An 18,004-nucleotide genomic window follows, 5' to 3' on the forward strand; every position below is an offset into this window, starting at 1 on the left:
CGGGAGAAACGGTTGGTGACTAAAAACAGGTTTTAGTTATTTGGAGATGGTAGTAGACCGATGTTCTTCTGTTCTTCGCGTGAACCATGTAGGGAAGACGGGTTTGATAATTTTTGGCGCTTCGTGGTTTCTCTTGAAGGAGCAGATTTTTTTTTTTTTTTTTTTTTTGCTGGATACTCAGTCTCCGTGCTAACAGCTGAGTTACTCAAGCGTCTCCAGTCTCTAAGATCTTGAGGTTCTTTGGTAGGAAGCCAGTTGTGGGACTTGATTCCAATTGATCTCCGTTTTTTTCTTCTAGGTAAACCCAGGAGGAGTTTTACTTTTCCAGTGACCTGATGGCTTGAGGGGCCAACGGACAGGACAGGCTTCCCTAGAACCCTTTTCAGGCTTAGAAGCAATGGTGTGAATGTAGGAGTGTAGACACGTGTTACCCCTGCTCCTTAACCCTGCTTCTTTTTACCTTCTGAGCCAAGGTAAAACGTTTTGATTTCATACTTAAGGGTATGAAAAGGAGGAGGCAGGCTCTCTCTAGAGGGTCAGAGAGTAAATAGTTAAGGCGAGTAAATAGTTTCACGGCCTGAAAATTCTCTGTGAGCTATTTCTTCTACAATGTTTGAAAAATGTAAAATTCGTTCTTGACTTGCAGTATAGAACAGAGGGGCCGAACCTGTTGGCTGGCTGTAGTCTGCTGACCCCTGGTCTAAAAACACCTAATTTAGGCTGCCCAGGGGACTCAGTGGTTGAGTGTCTGCCTTCAGCTCGGGGGCCTGACCCTGGAGTCCCGGGATTGAGTCCCACGTTGGGCTCCCTGCATGGAGCCTGCTTCTCCCTCTGCCTGTGTCTCTGCCTCTCTCTCTCTGTGTCTTTTTTGTGTGTGTGTGTGTCTCTTAAATAAAACAAACAAACAAACAAACAAATAAAATCTTAAAAAAAAATAAGGGAACGAATCCCATTATGAGGGCCCCACTTTCATGGCCTCATCTAATCTAATTACCTTCCAAAAGGCCTCACTTATAAATACCACCACATGGGGGGGGGGTAGGGCATCAATATATACATGTTGAATATATATTTGAATAAAATATTGTATATTATATTGTATATAAACTGGGGAGGTGGGGCACAGTTCAGTCTACAACACCTACTGAACCATAATCTGCATTTTAATAGGGTCCAAGGAGGTTCATATGCACATGAAATACTAAAAGCAAGTCTTTAAGTCATATACATTGGAAAAGAAATGGCAGCCAAGAATCTGTCCATGTCACTTTGTGCCCTATCTAAGAAAGATATTCCATATTAAAGTGGCTTCCTGGGACGCCTGGGTGGCACAGTAGTTGAGCGCGTGCCTTCACCTCAGTATAAACAAACAAACAAACTAGCTTCCTGGGTCAAATTTTATTTTTTGGTGTTATGGTTGAGATAAATAATTTAATATTATCATATCTACCAGGTATAGAGGACTTTTCTTTTAAGATTTTATTCATTCATGGGATCCCTGGGTGGCGCAGCGGTTTAGCGCCTGCCTTTGGCCCAGGGCGCGATCCTGGAGACCCAGGATCGAATCCCACGTCAGGCTCCCGGTGCATGGAGCCTGCTTCTCCCTCTGCCTGTGTCTCTGCCTCTCTCTCTCTCTCTGTGACTATCATAAATAAAAATTTATAAAAAAAAAAAGATTTTATTCATTCATGAGAGGCAGAGACATAGGCAGAGAGAGAAGCAGGCTCCCCACAAGGAGTCCGATGTGGGACTCCTTCCCAGTCCCGGGGATTATGCTCTGAGCCAAAGGCAGATGCTCAACTGCTGAGCCACCCTGGGTAAAGAGGACTTTTTTTTTTTTTTTTTTTAAAGATTTATTTATTTATTTATTTATTCAGAGAGAGCGAGAGAGAGGCAGAGACACAGGCAGAGGGAGAAGCAGGCTCCATGCAGGAAGCCTGACGTGGGACTCGATCCCGGATCTCCAGGATCACACCCCGGGCTGCAGGCGGCGCTAAACCGCTGCGCCACCGGGGCTGCCCAAGAGGACTTTTTATAAGCCAAGTCCTTTGTGGAGTCCTTCACACATTTAACCTTATTTAAATTCTCATGACAACCATGTGAGTGAAGCATGATCCCATTTTACAGATGAAGAAGTTGAGGCTAGGAAGGTAAATAATTTGCCCAAGGGCTCACTGGAAATGTTTAAGTCAGGATTGGAACTCATCCTTCAAGTCAGTGTTCCTCCTAATGTGGCCCCCAGACCAGCACCATCAGTATTATCTGAGAAATTGCTATAAATGTACATTTATCAGGCCTGTGAGCCTGAGACCGACTGAGTCAGAAATTCTGGAAGTGGGACTCAGCAATCTATGTTTTAGTAAGTCCTCTAGGTGATTCTGGTATACTCTCAAATATGAGAACCACTATTTGGAGCCACCCTACCTCTCAGTGTATGGAAGACAACATGGAGGGCTTGGCAGAGAAGCCTCCCGTCAGAGGACAGAGGATGAGATCACTGGGGACTGGCTCCTGTTGTGAATGCTTCAAGGAAAGCCCAGCCAGCTTGGATACCTGGGCTGTCACCCTGTTCCCTCCGGAGCATGAACTTGGCTTTCTCCCTCTCTGCCTGTCTCAGTTTGGTCGTTCCTTGCTTCCAAGGCATCATCACCCTCGTTGCTCTTCCTTGCCGACCACACAAATCTCCTCCAGCCGAGTCGTCCCCTGCATGCTAGGCTCTGGTGCAAATGGATGCTGGACATCCATCCTCCCAGACACGGAAACATGGCTGGGACTTAGCTCTTCATAACCTTCCCTGCCCTGGAGCTTCCTCCTGCCTCAGCCTTCTCGGCACTTGTCATTAGGCCCTCAGTAACACTATGGGAAATGTCATTGAAATCAGACTTTTCTGGGGCAACGGTGGCTCGGCGATTTAGCGCCGCCTTTGGCCCAGGGCCTGATTCTGGAGACCTTGGATCGAGTCCCACGTCGGGCTCCCTGCATGGGGCCTGCTTCTCTGTTCGTTTAAATTTGACCTCACCTCCTCAGAAAAATTTGAAGAGGGTAGATTTTTCAGTCCCACCTCAAACTGTAGGAAAGGCCCAGGCTGATAGGAAGACTCCAAAAGGAGGCGATGGAACCCTCACCACTTAACCTCTACTCCTCCACTTTTTTTCCGGGATCAGATGGTGACCAATTTATCCACCAGGGGGCAGCATCTGCTCCTTCCTAGCTCTAAGACTGGAGCCCTGGGACCCAGTTTCTGGGAGGGTTGGATCTGGCAACTTGGAAGGGAAAAGGGTGCCTCTGGGGCCCTTACACACGTTTTGTTTTTTTTCACACTCATTCTAAAAGGTAGGTTGTGTTTTCTCCATTTTGTTCCTGAGGAAATAAAGCTGGGATTTGAAAAATGTGTCTTGGTAGCAGTGCCTGGGTGGCTCAGTTGGTTGAGTGGCCAACTTTTGGTTTTAGCTCAGGTCATAGTCTCCTGGTCATGGTCTCAGGGCTGTGGGATTGAGCCACGAGTCCAGATATGCGTTCTGCAGGGAGTCTGCTTGAGGATTCTCTCTCTCCCTCTCCCTCTGCCCCTCCCTTTGTTCACTCACTCGTTCTCAAATAAATTAAAAAAAAAAAAAAAAAAGGAAAATAACAGGACACCTGAGTGGCTCAGCTGTTGAGTGTCTGCCTTTGGCCCAGGGCATGATCCTGGAGTCCCGGGATGAAGTCCCATATCGGGCTCCTACATGGAGCCTGATTCTCTCTCTGCCTGTCTCTGCCTCTCTCTGTGTCTCTCATGAATAAATAAATAAAATCTTAAAAAAAAAATCTTAAAAAAATTTAAAAAAGAAAAAGAAAAGTGGGTTTTTGTGGGACACCTGGCCGACTCAGTTGTAGAGCATGTGACTCTTGATCCCGGGTCAGGTCGTGAGTCCCAGTCCCACACTGGGTGGAGAGTTTACTTAAGGAAAATGGGTCTTTATGATTCCTACGCTGCCAGCTGGTTCTTTGGCTTCCCTCCTGCAGACTCTTCTGCTCCCTTCCTTTGCAGATGGCATCTGTGCATTGTGCACTGAGACAGATACTGGGTTAGGGTAGTGGGGAGACAAGGATGTCCTCAGCTACTTCCTGGGTGAGTTACTTCATTCCCTATCCTCAGCTATTCCTGAGTATGGACTGTTGGTGGGGGAAGGGACCTGGAATCACTTTAGCCCTGGAGGTGTGTGTGTGTGTGTGTGTGTGTGTGTAACTTTTCCAAGCCATCTACTGGTGAGGGGGACAGGATTCGCCATGACTCTCAGCCCAGGGTTTCAGCATACCAGGCCTTGAGGGCGGCCTCTCTCTTCAGGGTCATCCCCACTCCTGGCCTCTGTATTTCTTCCTCTAAGAAGTCCCTCATCCTCAATAAAGATCTGAGAGTTCAATACTAACCAGACTTTGCCCAGAAATGCAGGGTTTTATAGGCAATCCTGGCTAACCCAGTATCAAACAGAACCTCCAAGGGCTCAGGAAGCCCCGACCAGGAAATTTCCAGGCTAAGGGTTGATGTTCGGTTCTCACACTCTGGGATACCCCTCAATACATTTAATCATTTGGTCATACCTCCATGAATTCATGCAAGATTTTCTACCTGCCTTTTGTGTACCCCGCACAGCGCTGGGCACCTTGGAGCTATAGATGCTATAGATGACAGGAACCAGCTTCTGGGCTCAGGGCTTAGTCTGGTAAGAGACACTCTGAGGAAGAACGATGACATAGAAGCTTGAATCTCATACGGGTGGAGGAGCCCATAGAAGGAAGTGGGTAGGTCCCAGCTAGTCTATCATTCTGTTTTGAATGCTTATCCAACTCTGTCATTTCAACGTTGGCTCTAATGTCACCTATTGGAGAGGCCTTCCTGAGCATCCTGCTCCCCCAGTCTGAAGTAGGTCCTTTTTTGAGTTTCTCTCCAGCACATCTCCCTGTGTTATTTCCCTTGATGGCATCTGAAATGATCTTCTTTATTTACTTATTTTTTTAAAGATTTTATTTATTCATTCATGAGAGAGAGAGAGAGAGACAGAGAGGCAGAGACTTAGGCAGAGGGAGAAGCAGGCTCCCTATAGGGAGCCTGATGTGGGACTTGATCCGAGGACCCTGGGATCACAACCTGAACCAAAGGCAGATGCTCAACCACTGAACCACCCAGGTGCCCCCGATCTTCATTTATTGCCTGTCTCTCCCCACTAGCATGTACACCCCAGGAGGGCAGATCCTTAATCACCTCACTCCTGGCTGTATGCTTCAGAAACTAGCAGGTACTCCCCATAGGATTGTTCAATGTACAAATGCTCAAATGTTCTCTGCAGTGAATCCCTCAACACAGGCAATCCTGTGGAGAGAAAGGGCTGCAGAGGTGAGGCTGCCAGGAAGGAATATGGTCCGTAATGGAGGAAGGCTCCCTGGGGACAGGGTGTGTGTGGGGGGATCTGGAGTTCCCATTTAAAGGGGACAAACTGCGGTTAAGTACGTAGCCTAGTGCTGCCCTGACAAGCTGGGCCCCTTCCTTCACCTCTCCCTGCCCCACCACCTCCTCTCCATTTGTTCATCAACACCTCTGGCAAACCAGAAAGATGAAGGGTGGGGTGGGATCAGCAGTTTTATCACTTTTATCTGGCTAATCAAGTAACAATTTCCCTCTTGGTTGTGAGGCCCAGGAGATAAAGGAGAAATGTTCAAGAAGTTTCAAAGGTGCAGAAAAAAACTTGAGACAGTCTGTATTTTTCATTTCTGTGTGTTTTCAGTTTCATAGCCACTGTAACATTTGCTCAAAGCCAAGTTTGGCCAATTTCTAGCAGAGTGACTTTGGACAAATTACCTAACCTTTCAGTGCTTCTGTTTCTTCTTTTTGGAATAACCATACTTACTTCTGGGGTTGAATTACATATTAAAGAGGAAAAATATGGAGTGCTTGGCTGGCTCAGTTGGTGGAACATGCAGGTCTTGATCTCGGGGTTGTGAGTTCAGGCCCCACTTGGGCATGCAGCATACTTAAAAAAATTTAAATGCAAAAAAATCAAAATGAAAAAAAAATCAAAAGTATGTAGAGTCCTCAGGCCAGGGCCTAGCATGCAGTGGCCCCTCAACAAGGCAGTGCAGTAGTGGTTTCCAACTTTGTGGCCTGCTCTGTCTTCCCCTCTCCTAACACAGGCCACCTCTATGTCTTAGATCCTCTGGCAAACTGCCACCCCCCAACATGGAGTGTAACACTAATTTCCTAAGGTCTTGATGTCTTCAGGGATTCAGGGGGGCTCCCTGCATTACTGGGGAAACGAGGTGGCTGGTTTTGTAGGAGGGAGGGGAAGAAGGAGGTGGCAAGGCAGGCTGGTGCTAAACAGATGTGAGGGCAGGAGCTGGGCAGGAAAGGGTTAGGCCCTTCTGTCTAGCAGTGACTTTCCTACTTTTTTTTCTGATCCCCCTCAAATATAACCTTTAAGAAAGGTTAATACTGAATTACACAATAAATGTAAGAATCCAACATCCTTGTAAAAATGGAAATATGAGAGTTATGATCTTATTCTCCTTTGATCTTCCTCCCCTCCTTCAATTTTACTTACCTCTCTGCAGGTAATCACTGATATCCTTTTGGTCACACTGTCCCTTTGTGACATCTCGTCCTCTTCAGGGCTATCTAGACTGTATCAGGCTGCAATGGCTGGGGAGATGCCACTCAGTCCTGTACCTCTCCCAATCAATCCTATACAGGACTCATTAACTTATAGAAACTTTTCCAGAGCCTTCCAGTTCACTCTCTTTTCCCCTCTTCTGAAGACCTACAAGGACTTATCTCAGATTTACAAAGGCCTGGTGTTCCCTGTTAGTGATCAGTCTTGTTTTTTCCTTTTCTAAGATTTTATGTATTCACTTGAGACAAAGGGATATGGAGGGGGAGAGAGAGAGAGAGTGAGTGAATGAATGAGCATGGAGAGATGAAGAGGGAGGAGAAGCAGACTCTCCACTGAGCTAGGAATCTGATGTGGGGTTCAATCCCAGGACTCTGAGATCATGACTTCAGCTGAAGGCAGATGTTTAACCATCTGAGCCACACTGGCAACCCAGTCTTGTTTTTTGTTTTTTTTTTTTTTTTCCCACTAGATTTTAAGCATTCTGAGGCCAGGCCCTGTGGCCTACACTTTTCTATATCCCCAGAGTCTCTCTGGCAGAGCACACAGTATGAATGAGGACAAAGTCCTGTGGAGTGAACAACTATCTTTTTATCTATCTGAACAAGGGAGGCCCTTGGGGTGTCTGCTTCTGGCCAGCCCTCTAACCGGCCATTGAGGAATTTCTTTTTTTTTGTTTTTTTTTCATTGTGGGATTTCTGCTGAGAATGCCTAGCCCTGTGGCCCCTGGCCCCGTACCTAGCACCCCCTCCCCCCCCTCCCCGCCCATGAGAGAGGACAGACACCAGATTCAGACAGATCCTTGCTTTGCTCACCCACTTTCTGGCTAGGTGACCTTAGGCAAGTCATTTGAACCCTTCAGAGCTCTCCTTCCCTGTAGAATACAGACAGCACCAGTCCCTAGCTCACAGGCTGCTGTGAGGAGCAATGGGCTCAGGCTTAGGCTGTTTCATGAGGTTCCAGGTTTTACACAGGTTTGAACACTCACTCAGGAAAGATAAAGGAGTAAGATTTGTCAGCATCTGTCCAGTAGACCCTGGCGGAGGCGGTGTCGGTGCTGGGGGGTGGGGGCGGGGGGGGGCGGGGGGGCTATCTCTGGCGGGAGGGAGGAGGATGCCGCGGTGTAGAGTATGAAGCTCTTCACCTCTCCTTCCAAGGAAAACGCTGCCACGTCTGTCCCTCCCACTTTCCATCCCGAGTTTACCTCCAAATGTGGTAGAAAAGGTCAAATAAAACGGTCACCAATTGAGCAGAGGTCCATCCATGGGGTTGTCCGGGTGTCGGGGCACGTATCTCCAGGCCCCGCCCCTCCCCGCCCCTCCTCGCCGCCGCGTGACTATGATTGGCTCGCGCTGCGTGACGTCACGCACGGCTTTTTAAAGCCGAGTCCCCGGGACCGCTCCGCAGTAGCAGCAGTGGCGGCGGCGGGGACGCGCCAGCGGCGGGTGTGGAGTTTCAAGTGGAGGCTCGAGTGGCTGGCTCGGGGGGGACGTGGGGAGAGTGCGGCTGCCGGAAGGTAAAGGGGCTGTACAGGCGGTGCTGAGGTGGCCCCGTGCGGGACCCGGGGAGCTGGCGTCCACCATCCCGGTAAGGCGAAGTGTCACGGGATGGTGGAAGGGGGGACGGTGGAAGGGGGTCGCGGTGTTAAGGAGGGGCGTGCCAGTCGCCTGGGGATGCGGAGCGTGGGAGGGAGCGGGCCTTACGCTCTCTTAGGTCTCAGCGCCCATACCCTATCTCTAATTTGGGGGCACTGCCCAGTCTGCCCCCGCCACGGATTCTTGCGTGGGGCATAAGGGTCTCTGCATCTGCTACCACGCCACGAGCTCGGAGAAGAGGCGCGGGAAGCCGACCATCTGCAGATAGAGGCCTCACCTCCCAACCTGTGTCCAGGACCCGGAGGGCTCTCTCTAGGTCTTGTCCCTCCTGGAAGCTGTTGGAGTGGTTTAAAAAACACTTGGAGCTGTTTAAAACAAAACAAAACCCAGAATTTTGGTTTGGAAGGATGGACGACTGATTTAGGAAAGGATCTAGAAGTTGCACATTTCATGTTTATTATTAAATGTCTCCTTTTTTTCTCCCATGACCTTTCCCTGTTCAGATCACCCAGCTGTGGTCCCCAGAGCCTGCAGTTCAAGGCTACCTCCCTGCCTCTACTGAGTGCCCCAAGACCTGCACCTTAGCTGGAGCTCATCATGGGGAACCACTTGACTGAGATGGCGCCCACTGCCTCCTCTTTCTTGCCCCACTTCCAGGCCCTGCATGTTGTGGTCATTGGGCTGGACTCTGCGGGAAAGACCTCGCTCCTTTACCGCCTCAAGTTCAAGGAATTTGTCCAGAGCGTCCCCACCAAAGGCTTCAACACAGAGAAGATCCGGGTGCCCCTGGGAGGGTCCCGTGGCATCACCTTCCAAGTGTGGGATGTCGGGGGGCAAGAGAAGCTGCGACCACTGTGGCGCTCCTACACACGGCGGACAGACGGGCTGGTGTTTGTGGTGGATGCTGCTGAGGCTGAGCGCCTGGAGGAGGCCAAGGTGGAGCTACACCGAATCAGTCGGGCTTCGGACAACCAGGGTGTGCCTGTGCTGGTGCTGGCCAACAAGCAGGATCAGCCTGGGGCACTGAGCGCAGCAGAGGTTGAGAAGAGGCTTGCAGTCCGGGAGCTTGCAGCAGCCACCCTCACCCACGTGCAGGGCTGCAGCGCTGTGGATGGGCTGGGCTTGCAGCCAGGCCTGGAGCGCCTGTATGAGATGATCCTCAAGAGGAAGAAGGCAGCCCGGGTGGGCAAGAAGAGACGGTGACCCGAGGCTGTCCCCTCCTCACCAGTAGGGGTCTGCACACTTGGACAGCCAGGCGGAGCCTGTGGCCCCTCATTCAGCTCTGGGGTGCAGGACCTGCCCACCTCAATGAAGGACCAAGGAGCACTCTGGGAGTCCTGTTCTGGTGCAGCATTGGGGAGGGGTGGGGGAGATGGGGTGTCTTCTCTCTCTCTCATCCTCACCTCTGGAGAAATGGGGGCTGCAGGACTGGGGAGGCTTAAATGTAAGCTGTGACTCTACCTCGACCCTGTTTCTTCTTTTTCTTCTCTGGTTTATTGATTAAATGTGTTTGGGGGCAAAAGAAGGTTGTTTGGAGAATGCATTTGGGATGAATGAGGACTATCCCCCCACCCTGCGTCCACTCCCCCAACTGGGGTGTCTCCCCAGGCTGCTTTTCTAGGGATGCTAGTCACAATAGTCTTTATTTTTGTGTCTCTGTGAAAGTGCCAAGAACCCCTCCCCACATTTGTAGATCCACAACCGTTTTTATAAACCGTGTGTGTCCTCTGTATTATTAACTATTTTTTAGCATTTGCCTATAAGTTATTAAAGACTGATGATACTGTAGCTCTGACCTTGGTCTGGCATCTTCTTACCTAACCACAGGAGTAGTCCCAGATTTCTATATAGGTGGCAGGAATGGGGAGGGGGGTGCTTATCTTGAAGCCAAGTTTGCAAAGGAAACATTCTTTCTGGGATGACTGGTGGAGATTATAGATGGTGTTGAAACTGCCCCTCTCCCCTGCTGTTACCTGATTTCTGCAGGGTTTGTGTGTGTGTGTGTGTGTCACTCATTTCTCCTGCTTTCCTCCCTTCCTCTCATCTCCTGACTCTTGCTTGCCCCTCATACCAGCTGGTCCTTGGGGACACTTCCTAGGTTTGTAGAGGTAAGTCCTCAAGGAGCCATTCTGTTCTCATCCTCCCCCACTTCTCAGCACTTGGGCTGATCTTTTTTTTTTTCCACCTTGGGGGATCCTGTGAGAATGGAAAGTAATTTCTTCCTGGCTTTCAGCCATCTCTGTGTGCTCAATCCTGCTGACTGTAGCTCAGTGGCTGCAGCCGCTGGTGCTAGGGAGGCCTGGCTGGATTGAGCCAGCCCAGCCCTGTGACTAAGCTGTGAGTTGCCCAGCTCTGGGAATGGTGGCTGTTCCCATGAGAGAGGCTGTAGTAGAAGTTGAGGTTTGTGGCTGGTGGGAGTGTGGACTGCTAGACATCCACTCCCCCTATCCAGGGGAACAGGGGGAAGGTGTAGACCACCAATAACGGTGAAAAGAATCAAATGCTATGGGTGCCTGGGTGGCTCAGTCGGTTAAGTGGGTTAAGTGTTTGCCTTTGGCTCAGGTCATGACCCCAGGATCCTGGGATGGAGCCCCACAATGCCCCAAATCAGGCTCCCTGCTCATCAGGGAGTCAGCTTCTCCTTCTCCATTTGCCCCTAGGCCTGTTCATGCACCTGCTGTCTCTCTGAGATAAATAAATAAAATCTTAAAAAAAAAAAAAGAAAAAGAATAAAATGCTAACGTTGTGAGGTCCAGAGGGCCTCTGCCGGGACTTTCAAGTCTGCCCCCTCCACCAACACCCGGGGCCAGCTGAGTCTGAGATAATAAACAATCAGACCCTCCTAATCTGGGTGGGAGTAGTGGGTAAAAACCAAGCACAATTCTTTCCAGCCCTCTGCCTCCAGTCCCACCCTTACCCTTTGTGCAAACATGGACTCCAGAGCAGGTTTAGAGTCTTTGCTTCAGAATCAAATAAGGGATCTGGGGAGGGAGAGAAGGTGCTTGGCAACCCTATTCTGGAGGATTGCTAAGGAACTTAATTTTTTTGGCCAGGGCCAGCAGAAGCAGAGTTTTGCTGTGGAATCTGGGCCAGTTCAGATTTGTCTCCCTTCATGGCTGGCAGGATGCGGGTGGGTATGCACGGATCCGGAAGGGTGCCCAAGTGTGCGTCAGCGCAGGGCCTGCTCGATAGAGCTGCTGGGCTGGTTCTGCTTGGGACACGTGCTACCTGGCCCCCCTCTACACACGCCTGTGACTCATCTCACTCAGTCTTCAGGGCAGAGTCCTCTTCTGCTAAGGAATAGGCTGGGGAGGACTTGGCTAGAAGGGCCTCTGTCCTGCTGGGAGATGTTTCCTACTCAATCCACCCCAATAATGTTCTTTTGTCTCAGAGTCTCCAAAGACATGTTTTCTCCATTTCCTGTCACCTGGGGGACTGAGATCCATCTCTAGATTTGGAAGAAGAGCCCCCACTCTCCCCCAGTAGAGTGACCTCCATGGGGCCAGCTCCTGGTTCTGGCTCTGCCAACCATCTAGCCTCCCTCTTTGGTTAGAATTGTCTTCTGCTCCCCCAGACTCCAACCCTGGGTAGGGGCCATGGTCCACAGGAGACTGCCAATGTCCCAGCTCTTATGCCTCTCAAGCCTGACCAGCTGGTGGGGAGTAGGGAAAGAGGTGTTGGTAGCAAGAGAGTGAGATGGAGAAGCCAGCTGCTTTGAAGGGGTTGTGGGAACACGGGAGCACTGGAAGATTCTGATAAGAAAGCTACTTTCTGGCTGGGTGGGGGTCAGGAGCTTTGGAATAATCTTACTGCCTCAGTCCATCCTGCCACAGGGATTTTTTTTTTTTTTTTTTTTTTAAGATTTATTTATTTAGGGACACCTGGGTGGCTCAGCAGTTAAAGCCTCTGCCTTCGGCTCAGGGAGTGATTCTGGAGTCCCGGGATCTAGTTCCACGTTGGGGTCCCCACATGGAGCCTACTTCTCCCTCTACCTGTGTCTCTGCCTCTGTGTATGTGTCTCTCATGAATAAATAAATAAAATCTTAAAAAAAAAGGGGGGCAGAGGGAAAGAATCTTTTAAGTCAATTTCCTGCTGAGCACGGAGCCCCAGGTGAGGCTTGATCCCACAACCCTGAAATCATGAGTTGAGCCAAAACCTGGACACTTAACCAACTGAGCCATCTGGGCACCCCTGCCCCAGGGATTCTGCATGCTGAGCTCTGGACCACAGGCTTGGAATGGGAGTGGGATCAGGGTTGGAGGTAGGCTGTAGTTTCCTTTGTCCCAGCTTCTTTATCAAGTAGAATTTCTTTGAGGTCCTGAGATGGATGTTGAGATGCTGAGGCAGGGAGTCTCAGGGGGCCCGGAGTGGTGGTTAGGTGCTGGGGTGGCAGTGGGGAGGCTGTGGGTGGAGTAGAAGGAAATCGATGGGTCCAGAGTTTGGGCTCCCTCTTAGCTGCCCTTCCCCCACCAATCACCTCCTCTCCTTGCACACACTGGATGGTAAAATCCAGATGGATAGCACTTGCCCTGGGTGTCTTGCCCATCCCAAGCAAAGATGACAGTGGTCTCTCAACTTCTCTGCCCTCTCCAGGCCTCCTATGCTGCATGTGCTCCAGGAAGAGATAAAACAAAGAGGAAGTAAAGAAGTCTCTAAGGCCCAGAGGAGGCAGCAACTTGACCAGGAACATATAGCTACTTAGTGGCACATCCAGATCCTTCCTCCCAGGCTGGCTCTTTGTACTCCCAGGGCCAGACAGATAGGAGATGGGGCAGCAAGTCTAGCAATTCAGAGCTCTGACCTCCCTTTCCCTCCCTGTGTCCCCTCCCTGATTAGTTCAAAGGCCAGCTTTCCGCTCCCCTGATCCCCCTTCCTGAGGAGTTGGAACTTTATCTCTGAAGTCCAGCAGAACTCTGGCTTCATTCGGACCAGAAATCCCCACCCTCCTTTCACACTGACCATGTGTCACCCCAAGTCTTGCTTGAGATGGGGCCCTGGGAAGCACACACTTCCACTGAGGCACCAGAGGTGAATGGGACAGTGTGTTCTCCAAAACAGGCCTTTTTTTAAAATGGAGGCCAGTTGCAGTGGATGGAGTGAAGGCAGTAAGGGAGGCCCAGGCCAGCACTGGGCTATAAAGTGTGGGCAGTCTGTAGCCACACATCACTTCCAAGGCCATCAACTGGGGAGTTTGTGGGTGGATGTCATGGGACCTCCTCCCTTGCCTAAACCAGAGGACGGGATTTGTTCTTCCTTCCTTTACAAAAAAAAAAAAAAAAAAAACTTTTTAAAAAAACGATTCCTCCTCTCCCCTGCCTTGATTACAAAAGTAACAGATCTTTCTGTATAGAAGCTTAGAAAATGGAGAACCCCCTAATCTAAATTTCAGAATTAGCTAAACACTGGGGACAGTTTTTTAAAAAAATATTTTTATTTATTCATGGGGGGTGGGGGGGCGCTGGGCAGAGACACAGGCAGAGGGAGAAGCAGGCTCCATGCAGGGAGCCCGACATGGGACTCCATCCCGGGTCTCCAGGATCACACCCCGGGCCGAAGGCAGCGCTAAACTGCTGAGCCACCCGGGCTGCCCGGGGACAGTTTTTATATATAATCTCTCAGATATTTTTTTCTCCACATATACAAAAGAGGCATGTATTAGTATCCAACACACGGAATTATATGAGGCATATTGTGGTACAGTTTTGCTTTTCTCATTTATATCTTGGGCATTATTCAATGTTGGGACATATGGGTTTTTCTTGTTCTTTTTGATGACCACATGAGATTTCACTGTCTGAATATGCTATCGTTTCTTAATTAAATCCCCTGTTAAATTCACAATGTGTCCACAGCAACAGACCTCCTTGCACATATTTCTTATAAGATATATTCCTAGACATGTAATCATTGTGTCAAAGGGTATATGTATTTCAAGTTTTCCTAGATGCGGCCAAAAATGTGCATCGAAAGGGTTTGGGGAGGGAAGGAACTTTAATTCAGCCTCCTCTTCCTCCATCCCCAGATTTCAAGGACTTTTCAGGCCAAAGGGTGTATATGTGAGGGGTAGATGTTATAGTGCCCTCACTTCAGGGGAGGTAAGAAAATCTCCAGCCACTTGCCAGAGGATTCACAGGCGTGGGAGTGAGCTTGGGCTGACTTTCCTGGTCTGGGAATTCAACCCCCTGGGGGCTGCCTGGCTGATGGTGGAGGTGGGCAGATGGTGAGGACTCCCTAAGCACCCAGCTTCTCACAGACGTCAGGCAGAGTGGGCGAAACATCTCCTGAAATAAATCCCAGCGACTCAGGGAGGGAGCCAGGCTGAGACACGGAGTGCATGCTCTGAAGGGAACATGGAAAGAGGAGCTCTTCAGACTGAAGAAGGGCAGCTGAGACCCTGGACGCCCCCAGGGTGACCCCCGCCCTCCTAGCGAGAACCCCCTACCAGCTGCTATAGAGCATGGACTCCTCAAACAGGAAGCAGAAGCCTGAAGGATTAGATACCTCTGCCACTCTGGGCTGTGTGGGGTACCCCTTCCCTATTCATAGAGGCCCCATGGCTAATCTTGAGTCTGTGCTCCTGCAGAATGGGGTGGGGAAGGCAGGAGGGCTTATCTCTTGAGCACCTCCCACCTCCTCCTATGAAATCTGGTGAACAGTTTGGTGGAGCTGTGCAGGGATGACAGCTGGGTTTTAAAGATTGCTGAGAATGAGGTTTTGGGCTTTTGATTGTGTTTGTTTTTGTAAGATTATCCGTTGCCTTCCATTCCAGATGCTGACTCTTATCCTTAGGGACTGAGAAGACAGAACTGCTTACTCACTCTGGAACTCTCCCAGGCTGATGGGGGAGGGACAGAGCCACCCATCTGACCAGGCAGCACCTCAGAAAGTACCCCTCAATTGGCCTCAGTTTACCTATCTGTAAAGTGAGGGAGTTGAGTAGACAGTATTGGATCTTTTCTGGTTCGCTTTCTACAGTTCTCAGTACAAGGTGGGCATGGGGAACTCCTTCGGGATCTTTCTGCCTTCGTTTTATCACCCTCTGAAATTACCTTGTTTGTTTCATTTTTAAGTTTGTTTGCTGTCTGCCTTTGTCTCCAGGCTATCCATTCTAGGAAGATAGCCTTCGTTCATTTTGTTCACCACTGTATCCCTAGGACAGTGGTGGTCACATAGTAGGAGTCATCTCATATCTTTGGAATGTGGGATGTTCATTCAAGGGTTGGAGGGTTGAGGTATCACCTCAGTGAAGAAATGGTTTTAGTCTATAAATACTGACAGCAACCAGGAAAGAATCTATCAATCAAGGTTGGAGAGTTTAGGGCAGCCCAGGTGGCTCAGTGGTTTAGCACCTGCCTTCGGCCCAGGGCGTGATCCTGGAGACCTGGGATTGAGTCCCACGTCGGGCTCCCTGCATGGAGCCTGCTTCTCCCTCTGCCTGTGTCTCTGCCTCTCTCTCTCTCTCTTTCTCTGTCTCATGAATAAATAAATAAAATCTTAAAAAAAAAAAAAAGGTTGGAGAGTTTATCTAGGAAGGCCTCCTGGAGGAGGTGAAGCAGATTTAGAACCCACGTTAAACATTCTGATTAACCAGGGACTTGGAGGACCATGGCCTTCAGAGCACTTTCTTGGCTCTACTTACTACTCAGGAGAAAAGACCTGAGTCTGAGGTTTAATAGACATAGTTTCGTTCCTCCCTTCCCAGTAATTAATTATCTGACCTAGGACGCTCCCTAGAGTCTGTTTACCACTCCTCTATCCCAGCTCCTCCCAAGGTCACCCCAGGATAGTTAAGTTAGATTGCTATTCTTCCCCCCCAGAGGAACCAAATGTGGGGCTGGTGCCAAGGAAGGGACTCCTAGGAAACCCTAGACCTGTGCTGTCCAAAATGGCAGCCACCAGCCACACGTGGCAACTGAACATAGGAAATGTGGCTGAACTGAACTCAGATACGCCCTAAGTATGAAATACAACAGACTTTGCAGACTTAGTAAGAGAAAAGAATGTAAAATATCTCATTAATACTTTTATTTTTTTTAAGTTTTTAAAGTTATTTTAGAGAGATGGTGAGCATGAGGTGGGGGAGGGGCAGAGGGAGAGGGAGAGAGGCAGACTCCCAACTGGGCACAGATCCCAAGGATGGGGCTCTATCCCAGGACCCTGAGATCATGACCTGAGCTAAAGGCAGATGCTTAACAGACTGAGCCACTTAGGCACTCCAAGTTTTTGTTTATTTTTTATTTTTAAGTAGGCTCCATGACCAGTGAAGAGCCCAGGGTGAGGCTTGAACTCATGACCCCAAGATCAAGATGGGAGCTGAGATCAAGAGTTGGATGCTCAACCAACTGAGCCACCCAGCCACCCCTCATTAATATTTTTTATGTAGTGTGTGTGTTGAAATGACAATTTTTGGTATATTGAGTTAAATAAAATACTTTATTAAAAATACTTCATTAAGATTAGTTTCACCTAATTTTTTTTTACCTTTAAAAAATAGGTCTACCAGAAATTCTATAATTATAAATGTGGTTTACATGCTACTTCTATAGACAAGGCAGGTCCAGATGTTTGGGGGAAGGAGCATCATGGCAAAAAGAATGGGAGAGAAAAAAAAAAAAAAAGAATGGGAGATCCATAGTTCTTCCTTTCTTCTGAAATCCAAAAAGAAACAGACCAAACTGCCAGTCTGGCAGGAGGGTAGACTATAAGAAGATCTTATTGACAGGGAGAACTGAAAAGCCTGAAAAATCTGCATACTCTCCTTCCTGAAAAACTTTCAGGATAGGTGAAGACTTTGCATACCTTGAATTATCTTAAAACATCTTATCAAACTGTGATATCCCAACGTGGTTGTTTAGCAGGCAATTTTCCTAGCTTCATTCAGGGAGTTTTCACTTTATAAAACAGCTCTTTAAATGTCTATTTCATGTGGAGCCCAGATACCTGGAATCCACACAAACATCCTAACATGATTTTATCTAGCAGTTTCTGATCTTTCATCGGATGGCTGTGATAGTAGCAGCAGAGCTGACTGAGTTTTCATCATCAGCTTGCCCTCCCCTGCTGCCTTCCTCTGCCCAACACTACCAGCTCCCTCCACCTCCCCTCCCCCCAGCGCAGAGGCCCTGGAACAGAGAGCTCAGGCGGTGATGGGAAGATGCTAGCCAGCTGGGGGTCTGGATAATACACAAACTGGATTATCTGCCACTGAGTTTGCACAAACATAAGCAGTGGCCTAGATGCAGACAGGATGTACTGGGATGAGCCAAGGGGATCAGATTAACACCTTGTGTGTGACTTTGTGTGTGTGTGTGTTTATGTGTGTGTGAGTGAGGGATGGGCAGTCCTACTATAAAAACCCCACACACTCATCTCCCATCCTGAGTATTAATCCAATCAATCACTCCTTTCAATCACCCACATATAGTCTGATATTTAGCATTATTGTGGGTGGTCATAGCGTCCCAGACACTGGAGCGAAGGTGTGATTTGTACACAAAGAAGGTGTCCTGGATCTGGTTTCCTGAATGCAGAGCCTGAGACAGCGATTCAAGGGCACATGGTTTATTGAGGGCAGATTTTCAGAAGGGAGGGAGGGAGGGAAGCAGGAGGAGGAAGGGGAGGGACTAGATAAGAGGTGCTCTCACAGTTGGAGTCTAATGTTGTCTTGATCCTGTGGGAGACCCTGGTTGGAGAATTGCACCTCAGGAAAGATCAGAGGTAGAGAGCCTGGTCTTTTGCACCCCTTTGGTCAGCTAATTGGCTGATGTTTG

General features: G+C 49.1%; 1 protein-coding gene across 1 annotated transcript; it reads left to right on the top strand.

The window, feature by feature from the left end:
- Nucleotides 1-8,032: 8,032 nt before the first annotated feature.
- ARL4D (ARF like GTPase 4D) lies at nt 8,033-10,021 on the top strand. The gene is made up of 2 exons (XM_077853406.1): nt 8,033-8,225; nt 8,737-10,021. Exon 2 carries the CDS (start codon nt 8,831-8,833, stop codon nt 9,434-9,436), a length of 606 nt encoding a protein of 201 aa, XP_077709532.1. The 5' UTR covers nt 8,033-8,225; nt 8,737-8,830; the 3' UTR covers nt 9,437-10,021.
- The last annotated feature ends 7,983 nt before the right edge of the window (nt 10,022-18,004 follow it).

This window comes from Canis aureus, chromosome 16 (genome assembly GCF_053574225.1).
Source record: "Canis aureus isolate CA01 chromosome 16, VMU_Caureus_v.1.0, whole genome shotgun sequence".
Lineage (NCBI taxonomy): Eukaryota > Metazoa > Chordata > Mammalia > Carnivora > Canidae > Canis > Canis aureus.

Bases quoted from the DNA above. Each gene is read 5' to 3' on its own strand.
- ARL4D (XM_077853406.1), top strand. From the start codon at position 8,831: ATGGGGAACCACTTGACTGAGATGGCGCCCACTGCCTCCTCTTTCTTG.